Source organism: Myotis brandtii, unplaced genomic scaffold (genome assembly GCF_000412655.1).
Source record: "Myotis brandtii unplaced genomic scaffold, ASM41265v1 scaffold103, whole genome shotgun sequence".
In the NCBI taxonomy this organism is placed as follows: Eukaryota; Metazoa; Chordata; class Mammalia; order Chiroptera; family Vespertilionidae; genus Myotis; species Myotis brandtii.
This window is the reverse complement of record NW_005353460.1, coordinates 2,581,055-2,590,296: the sequence shown is the minus strand read 5'-3', so window position 1 is coordinate 2,590,296 and position 9,242 is coordinate 2,581,055. Positions and strand designations below refer to the sequence as shown.

The 9,242-nt window shown below is 37.2% G+C and overlaps 1 protein-coding gene across 1 annotated transcript in view; it reads right to left on the bottom strand.

The window, feature by feature from the left end:
• Positions 1-8,907, bottom strand: part of LOC102251340 (disintegrin and metalloproteinase domain-containing protein 5-like) — a 57,010-nt gene extending 48,103 nt beyond the window's left edge. The window contains exons 1-2 of the mRNA XM_014536983.1: positions 8,837-8,907; positions 1,457-1,643 (exon numbers count right to left, since the gene is read on the bottom strand). Of these exons, the coding sequence (XP_014392469.1) occupies positions 1,457-1,643; positions 8,837-8,853 (204 nt within the window). The 5' untranslated portion in view covers positions 8,854-8,907. The remainder of the gene's footprint in view (positions 1-1,456; positions 1,644-8,836) is intronic.
• Between the last annotated feature and the right edge of the window lie 335 nt (positions 8,908-9,242).

Sequence of the window (9,242 nt, the reverse complement as noted above, 5' to 3'; positions counted from 1 at the left end):
TTTTTTTCATTGATTCTAGAGAGAGAGGAAGGGAGAAGGAAAGAGAAAGAGAAACATTGATCAGTTGCCTAAGCAATCTGACAGGGATGGAACCCACAACCTGTGTATGTTCCCTCACCTGGAATCAAACCCATGACCCTTTGGTGTGTGGGAGGACACTCTAACTACTGATCCATACCGACCAGGGCCTGGAGGTACACTTAAAAAAATTTTTTCAGATCTGCCCTAGCCAGGTTGCTCAATTTGTTGGAGTCTCAATCTGTACACCAAAGGATTTCCTGTTGAATTCTAGGTTAGGGCACATACTTAGGTTTAGGTTAGATCCCGGTGGGTCAGCAGGTGCAGAGGCAGACTACCGGTATTTCTCTGTCACATGGATGTTTCTCTCTCTAAAAATCAATTTTAAAAACTTCCTCAGGTGAGAATTAAAAATAAATATATTAAAAATTTTTCAGATCTAAAATTTTATTTGGTTCTTTTTTAAATTTTATTTTTCATTTACAGTTCTCATTCAATATCCTGTCCTATATAATAAAACCCTAATATACAAATCGACCAAACAGTGGAATGACTGGTCACTATGAACTGACCACCAGGGGGCAGACGCTCAATGCAGGAGCTGCCCCCTGGTGGTCAGTGCGCTCCCACAGGGGGAGCGCCGCTCAGCCAGAAGCCAGGCTCACAGCTGATGAGTGCAGCGGCAGTGGCAGGAGCCTCTGTGGGAGCACTAAGGAGCAGCGAGCTGAGTGGTAGGGAGCAGCAAGCAGGCAGGCAGTAAGGAGCAAGGAGTCCCGAACTGCCAGAGGGCACAGGCCAGGCTGAGGGACCCTCCCACCCCCAGTGCATATTTTAATACAGAAGTATACTTTTAACATATTATATTTAAATATAATATAGTCTGTATTTTACAATTTCTATCTCCGAGAATTTTCATGTCTACTTCACTTTGTTGCCAATACCTCCTCTATCATCTTTCATCTTATAGTTTAATCTTTGTTGTGTATTTTTATATTTTCTACATGTAATAGACTTAATTTTAAAATATTTTTAGTTGGCATAACCTGTCAATACAAATCTTTTTCTCACAATATTATTTTGTTATCCCGCTGATAATAGTCTATACTCTTCAGATGTTCTTGTCTGCTTTTGTTACTGCTTGCTGTTAAATATATTTCTTTAACTCTCAATACTCTTGTGGTCACTAATTCTAAGTGTGTGGCTGATTCATACACTAAAGAATGTCAAAAGACAGTATTTGAAGATAAACATTACCTTAAGAACATTTGCTCTCCATTTTCAAAAATAATAAAAATTAGGAAACTTAAAGGCTGCCATCTTCTTTTCAAAAAAGTCTTCTTTAAATTTATTTTTCTAAACAATAAGGTGTTTGTCTTCTTTTATACCTATTATATACATATATAAAAAATAAAAAGTTTTTGAAAATTTTTCTACTCACCTTTGCAAGGCCACAATCACATTGTTCACCTTTTTCCAATATTCCATTGCCACAAATATACTCTTTTTTTTTGTAAACTGGCTTAATAGGAAGGCTGTTACGAAGACAGTCAAGACTAGAATTTGAAGCAAAATATTTAAACTCATCCAAGCTACAGGTACTAAAATCCTTTACACCCCGAGAGTGCCTAAAATATTAAAAAAAACATGGGTATGATAAAAAATATTGCTACATATTTCTACAGTTCTCCTAATGTAAGGCAATTTAAGAGAGATTTAAAGAGCATTATTTTTCATAGAAAACAAAACGCACATTTTCAAAAATATTAATTGCATTGCTAATATGTTTAACACACTTTTTCAATGTCACCAAGAAAATTATTGTAATGTAAAAACAGGAACTGTTTTATATTTACTTACTTTCCCAGTGCCAAACAACTGAATTTAAAATTTTTGACTTCAGTATTTAATATACTTTAATCTATTTAATATTATTTTTATACTTTTTCCTATAAATGCCAATATGAATCACTTCATAGTATATTTATTAATAGTATTTACTACTCTTTATTAATATTAACTTTAATAGTATATTTTAGAGCTTTTTTTCTCTCCATAAGTGAACACTTTTTGTTGTAATGTACCCCGCGAATCACAGAAGGACGCCTCAAGAAGTCGAATTAAAGAGTCACATTTATTGCAATCCGGGACTATGAGGGGTCATTCCCAAATCTCATAGTAATAAGATGGTGGCAAAACCAGACTTATAGGCAAAACTCACAAAGGTATTGATTACATCCCAGGGTTTGGAATGAGGACCCTGGTTTGCACAAAGCAGTTACAGAAGCGAGATTGAGCTGATTAGTTATCTACAAAGATTGTTTATAGTTTTGGGTCTTTGGACCTCTGAGTTGACAGAAACATTATTTAGAGCCCTCGGGTCTTGGGTCCACTGAGTTGACAGAGAAACATTATCTGGAACCCTCAGGTCTTGGGACCACTGAGTTGACAGGGAACGCACCACCTGTGGCCACTAAAACAATTTAGGGTAATTGTGCTGTCCTGTTTCCCAGGTACAGAAGAATGTGCTTCGATAACCAGTAAGATCACAATCAATGGGATAGTCATTCAATCAATAAGGCATTCAATCAAATGGGATGATTTATACAATTCAGAAAATCAAAATAACCTGTCCATTGTTAAACAAAGCAAATAGGTACCATACTTCATTTTCAAATAAAAATTAGTTGTTTGAGCTATTATGGGAGGAGCAGTAGGAGTACCTGTCCTGACAGAATAAAAGCTGTTAGCACAAGCAATGTGTTTCTCTCTTTCTCTCCCCTTCCTCTCTCCCTTCCAAAACATTTGAAAGAATATGATTTAAGAGACTAAAGACTGTGCCCTAAACCAGGGATTGAGAAACTTTTTCTGTAAGGAGCCGATAGTAAATAGTATCAGCTTATATGCTGTATACTCTCTTGGAACTAAGAAATTTTCCACTATAGTCCGAAAGAAGTCATACATAATATGCAAACCAATAAGCCTGGATGTAATAAGATTTTGAAAGGAGTTTTTAGGGGTAAAATAGGCAGGTTTAGGACGATTTAGGAATTAGGGGGCCGATGAAGGAGACCCGTGGTGCAGAAACTTTTTCTGTAAGGAGCCGATAGTAAATAGTATCAGCTTATATGCTGTATACTCTCTTGGAACTAAGAAATTTTCCACTATAGTCCGAAAGAAGTCATACATAATATGCAAACCAATAAGCCTGGATGTAATAAGATTTTGAAAGGAGTTTTTAGGGGTAAAATAGGCAGGTTTAGGACGATTTAGGAATTAGGGGGCCGATGAAGGAGACCCATGGGGCTGCAAAGCTGGGAGCTGCCAGAAGGCATAAATTTACAGAATAAGGGGGCTGGGAGCTGCCAAAAGGTATACATTTACAGAATAAAGGGAGAGGAAGACACACATTTACAGAATAAAGGAGAGGAATCCACCCATTCACAGAATAAAGAAGACGGTATTAGAAAATAGAAAAATAAAAGGGAGAAAAAGAGAGAACACCACTTGGGGTTTGAGCTCTGAAGCCGCTATAGTGACCAATCAGAGGGGATATCAGGAAACAAAGAACTGCAGCCTTTATAAGCCTTAAGAAAGAGGGACTTGGTGGATCTCTCTCCCCCTCTGTGCTTGTTTCTCAATAAATTTCCACCTTTTTCCGTGGCTTCATTCTTCGAATCTACCTGGACAATAACCTGGAATATCATCTTTGCATACTGCCCAGAGGAAAACAACACATTCCAGTTTAATTCCTGTGTTTCAGTTTTATTTACAAATCAGGTAGCCCGCCAAATTTGGCCCATGAATTATTGTTGGCTGATCTCTGCCCTATACTAAAATCTACTCAGTATCAGTTCTAACAAGCCTAATTCAAGCTCCGACAGGATCTCCAGAGGAGACCAAGTTGGAAATACCTTGAGCTTCCATATATCCATACAAGAAGCCCAGTGCACAGTGCACTAGTGGGGTCCCTCAGCCTGGCCTGTGCCCTCTTGCAATCTGGGACCCATTGGGGGATGTCAGACTGCTGGTTTCAGCGCGATCCCCAAGCTACAGCCCCAAGGGATGTAGCAGTGTGAGAAGAGGCAGGCAGCCGGAGAGGAGCCCAAGCTGGGGCCAGGTGCCATGCCGCTCCCGCTCATCCCAGCCCCGCAGTGCCTGCTGCCACCACTTGGTAGTGCTGCCACGGAGGCAGGAGAGGCTCCTGCCACAGCAGATGTGCTCGCCAGCCATGAGCCCAGCTTCTGGCTGAGCAGCGCTCCTGCTGTGGGAGCGCACTGACCACCAGGGGGCAGCTCCTGCATTGATGTCTGCCCCCTGGTGGTCAATGCACATCATAGCGACTGGTCTACTGGTCGAGCGGTTGACCAGTCGTAACAGTCGCTTAGGCTTTTATATATATAGACTAGCGGACCGGTGCACACATAAAAGCAAGCAAATAAAGTTCAAAATGATTACCCAATAGTTGAATTGTCTAGTAGAAAAAGAATCAATGTTTTTCAGAAGGAGGTAGGAGAGGCCAAGCTTTCTATTATAAAACAACCATATCTAATATGCTAATAATAATTAATTAATAATAGACATCAAATAAATAAGGAAATGTGATCCATACCCAATAAAAAATGCAATCAATAGAAATCAACACTGAGATTGCCCTAGTGTTAAAGTTGGCATACAAATACTTAAAAGGAACTGATATTATATATTTTAAAATTTTAACAAAAAATGTTTAGCTAATTCAGTGAGATTACAGTCTTATACAGTGAACATGCAAGGAATAGTACAAATTCAATTTACATTAAATTATAGAGCAAGGTAAACTAACTATAGTGGTAGAAATCAGATTAGCTGTTGCCTGGGGCCAGTGTGGAAGGTAGAAGGACTGCTGAAGGTCACAAAAGAACTTCCTATAGAGGGAGAAAGGATGCATAGCCTGACTAACACTGTGGTTCAAAAAAATAAAAGCCTAATATGCTAAGTGTCTGGTCGACCAGTCAGCCATTCAACCAATCAAAGCGTAATATGCTAATGATATGCTAAGGACACTCAACCACTTGCTATGACATGCAATGACCACTAGGGGGCAAACAGTTGACCAATCGACGAGTAGCTATGATGTGCACTGACCTTCAGGGGGCAAACACTCCAACCAGTAGGTTAGCTTGCTGCTGGGGTCTGGCCAATTGGGACTGAGCGAGATGGGCTAGACACACCCTGGAGCCCCACAGGGCCCTGGCCAACCTCCTGTGTCCCTCCCCAGCCCCAATCATGCACCAGTGGGGTCCCTCAGCCTGGCCTGTGCCCTCTCGCAATCTGGGACCCCTCAGGGGATGTCAGAGAGCCGGTTTTGGCCCGATCCCACAGGCCAGGCTGAGGGACCCTATGGTACATAAATCTGTGCACTGGGCCTCTAGTTTATATATATTTCTCAAAAATCATAAACTTGTACAGTCAAAGCATGTCAATTTTATTATAAACAAATCATACATCAATAAAGTTGATTGCTTATGAAGTACATAAATAAAACACTCAAAAATATGGTGAAACTATTCTTCTGAGAAATTATCACAAGGAAGACAAAATAAATTTATCTACTTTTTGTTTTTATAAAAACTTAGGATATCATCTATATCAAAGGATGAAATCTATAATAATAAAAGTGCAATATGCTAATTAGACCAGACAGCTGAAAGATCTTCTAGACGTCCTTCCAGACGAAGCTACAGTGGCGGGGGCGAAGGCGGTGGCAGGGGCCAAGGCAGAGGCTGTTAGGGGCAATCAGGCAGGCAGGCGAGCAGTTAGAGGTGATCAGGCAGGCAGGCGAGTGGTTAGGGGTGATCAGGCAGGCAGACAGAGGTGGTTAGGGGTGATAGGGCAGGCAGGCAGGCAAGCGGTTTGGAGCCAGTGGTCCCGGATTGTGAGAAGGTGCAGGCTGGGCTGAGGGACATTCCCCCATGCATGAATTTCGTGCACCGGGCCTCTAGTTAAATCAGGGGTCCTCAAACTTTTTAAACAGGGGGCCAGTTCACTGTCCCTCAGACCATTGGAGGGCCGGACTATAGTTTTAAAAAAAAACTATGAACAAATTCCTATGCACACTGCACATATCTTATTTTGAAGTAAAAAAACAAAACGGGAACAAATACAATATTTGTATTTGCATGTGGCCCGCGGGCCGTAGTTTGAGGACCCCTGAGTTAAATAATAAGCAAGTATCCTTAGCTAATTAGGTCAGTATTTGCATCATTTACTGAGCATTTTTATAGGCAACTGTTATTCAGTAAAAAGTAGAACAAGTGCTTACTAGGAGCAAAAAATGAATATCAGGAAACACACATGTGAAATAAGTCAGATAGTTATTAAAATGATGAAGAACAAAAATAAAAAAAAACATATTATACAAGGGTATAAAAGACACTATTTTAGAAGAGAGGACATTTAATTTAAAAAAGAACTATGGCACTCTAGTTGGTTTTCCTCAATGGATAGGGCATTGGCCTGTGGACTGAAGGGTCCCAGGTTTGATTCCAGTCAAGGGCACACGCCTGGGTTGCAGGCTTGATCTCCAGTAGTGGGTGTGCAGGAGGCAGCCAATCAATGATTCTCTCTCATCATTGATGTTTCTATCTCTCTCCCTCTCCCTTCCTCTCTAAAATCAATAAAAATAAATTTAAAAAAAGAAACAAAATAAGTAAAAATATATTTAAAGAATATATTTATGCTTTTCCCTTAAGATTGGAAACAAGGCAAGGATATCCACTCTCACCATATCAATTCACATTGGGCTGAAGTTAATTCAAGTGTAATTAAGGAAGGAAAAAAGAATTACACACAAAAAGATGGAAAGAAAAAAATTAACTGTTCTTATTGATGAATGACAAGATCTTGCTTAGAGAAAATATTACAGAATCAACAAATAAAATCTCCTGAAACTTCTGAAGTATTTAACAATTTTGCAGCACCCAAAGTCAATGTACTAAAATCAATTATATTTCTATGTACTAGAAAAGAGCACTTTGAAGATGATAAGTACACAATTTCATTCATGATAACAAAAAAGAATACTTAAAGATAAATGCTTAATGATAAATTTAAATTATGAAATACAATTCCATTGCTGGAAAAAATTAAAGACCTACATAAATAAAGGCATATACCATATTCAAATATCAAAAAACTCCATATTATTAAGATGGCAATTCTCCCAAAATTGAACTATGCAATTAAATAATGCAATACTTTTTAAAAGCTCAACAGGATATTTTGTAAAAATTTAAAAGCTGATAAAATATATATTAAAATGCAAAGGGCCTAGATTAGCCAAAAAAGAACTTTAGAGAAGATGAAAAAACTTGGATATTTGCACTACCTGATTTCAAAATTCAATATAAAGGTACAGCAATAAAGGTAATATGCTTCTGCATAAGTGTAGACATACAGATTAGTGATATAAAATAGAGATTCCTATTAAAAATCCACACATATATGGCCACTTGATTTTTGAAAAAGTGGCCAAGGCAATTAAGTGAGGAAAACAAATGGTCTTGGAATAATTGAAAATCCATATGGAAAAAATAAAAATCAACTAAAACACATATACAGTAATTTAACTAAAAATGTATCATAAAACTGATAAAGTGTACTACATCAAAATTAAAAACATGTTCTTAAAAAAATGCATTATAAAGAGGAAATTATGTATCTGATACCCAAAATATATGAACAATTCTTACAACTCAATAAAAGCACAAAAATATATTTTGTTTTTAAAGATTGAAAAAAAAATATTTGAATAAACTCTTTATCAAAGAAGATATACAACACTATTAAACATGAAAATATGTTCACATTATTAGCTCCTTGGAAAAAGCAGATTAAAACCCATATGAGATAATATTACCTACCTACTTAAATGATTCAAATTAAACATACTGATCATATCAAGTCTTGGTGATAATGTAAAACAATCAGAACTGGCTACACAATTTGTGGAAACCAATGCAAAATGGAAATGCAGCCCCCCTTGTTTATAAAGCAAGAGAAAAGTATTATTAGTAATATTAAAATTAAAACCTTTTTCTCCTTGCTTCAAAGTCTCTCTTTCTCAATGGGTCATGGTGTTATTTATTTACAATTTAATGTCTTTCAAGATAAATAAAATGTAATTAACATGAATTGTACATCTTCATATTGTACAATGCCAGTTTAAATGCAAATATCAAAGCATTTAACTTTATGCAGAATCACTGAGATCACACAATTCATCTGGCTATAAAAATAGAAGAGCACGCTCAGGTAAAATTAAAACAATAACCAACAGAGGTCACTTGGAGATTTCCAAAATTATTCCCTAACGTCCCACATCTAAAAGGTCGGCTAACTGCTCTTCAATATACACTGAGTGGCCAGGTTATGACCACCACCCCATCAGTACTTCATTGACACTTCCAAAAATACTGACTATTGAAAACTTCCTAAGCAAATACTCTCAAGGTTTTATTATTATTATTATTTGCATAACTAATTCACTTCATTGTACTGATAGGGTGGCCATAATAATCTGGCCACTCAGTATATATATATACAAATCAGACTCTGGAAGGTAGGAAGAAGAGAGTTTACCCAGGTATGGAGGGCTTGGGAAGTGTTGAACCATTTTGGTGTGTTTCTAACGGTACTTAAAAAGAATATGTATGTAGTTGTTGGATACAGTGTTCTGTAATTGTCAATTACTTTAGTTTGGCTAATGGAAATGTAAAAGCTCCTAACCAAATAATTTCTTTACAGGAATATGTGTATTTAATAAAGAAAATTATCTTACGTTGCTTCTGGTGACATTGTGCAAACATCTCCTGAACAATAGCAGGTATCAGTATTGTCAAAACTCAATCCCATATGAAGGCTAAGCAACTGCACGATACTGACAGCATATGACTCCAAAGACGAACCCTCTACTTGCTAAATTTAAGGAAAAGAAAATGATTCAGCCAAGAACCCTATTGTTATTTAAAAAAACACACAATACTTACTATAATAAAAAATTAGTAAATGAAATTCATTTTTTTAAAGGTATCAATGCATCCAAGATACCTATGTAGATGAAATTAGTTATATAAGCATTTGGATGATAAATTTGTTAAACATGGATAAATAAGCACAAAAGTTTAATTTCAAAATACTATTACTTAAGGACAAGAGCAGCTATCTTGGAGTCTTAAACACCACAT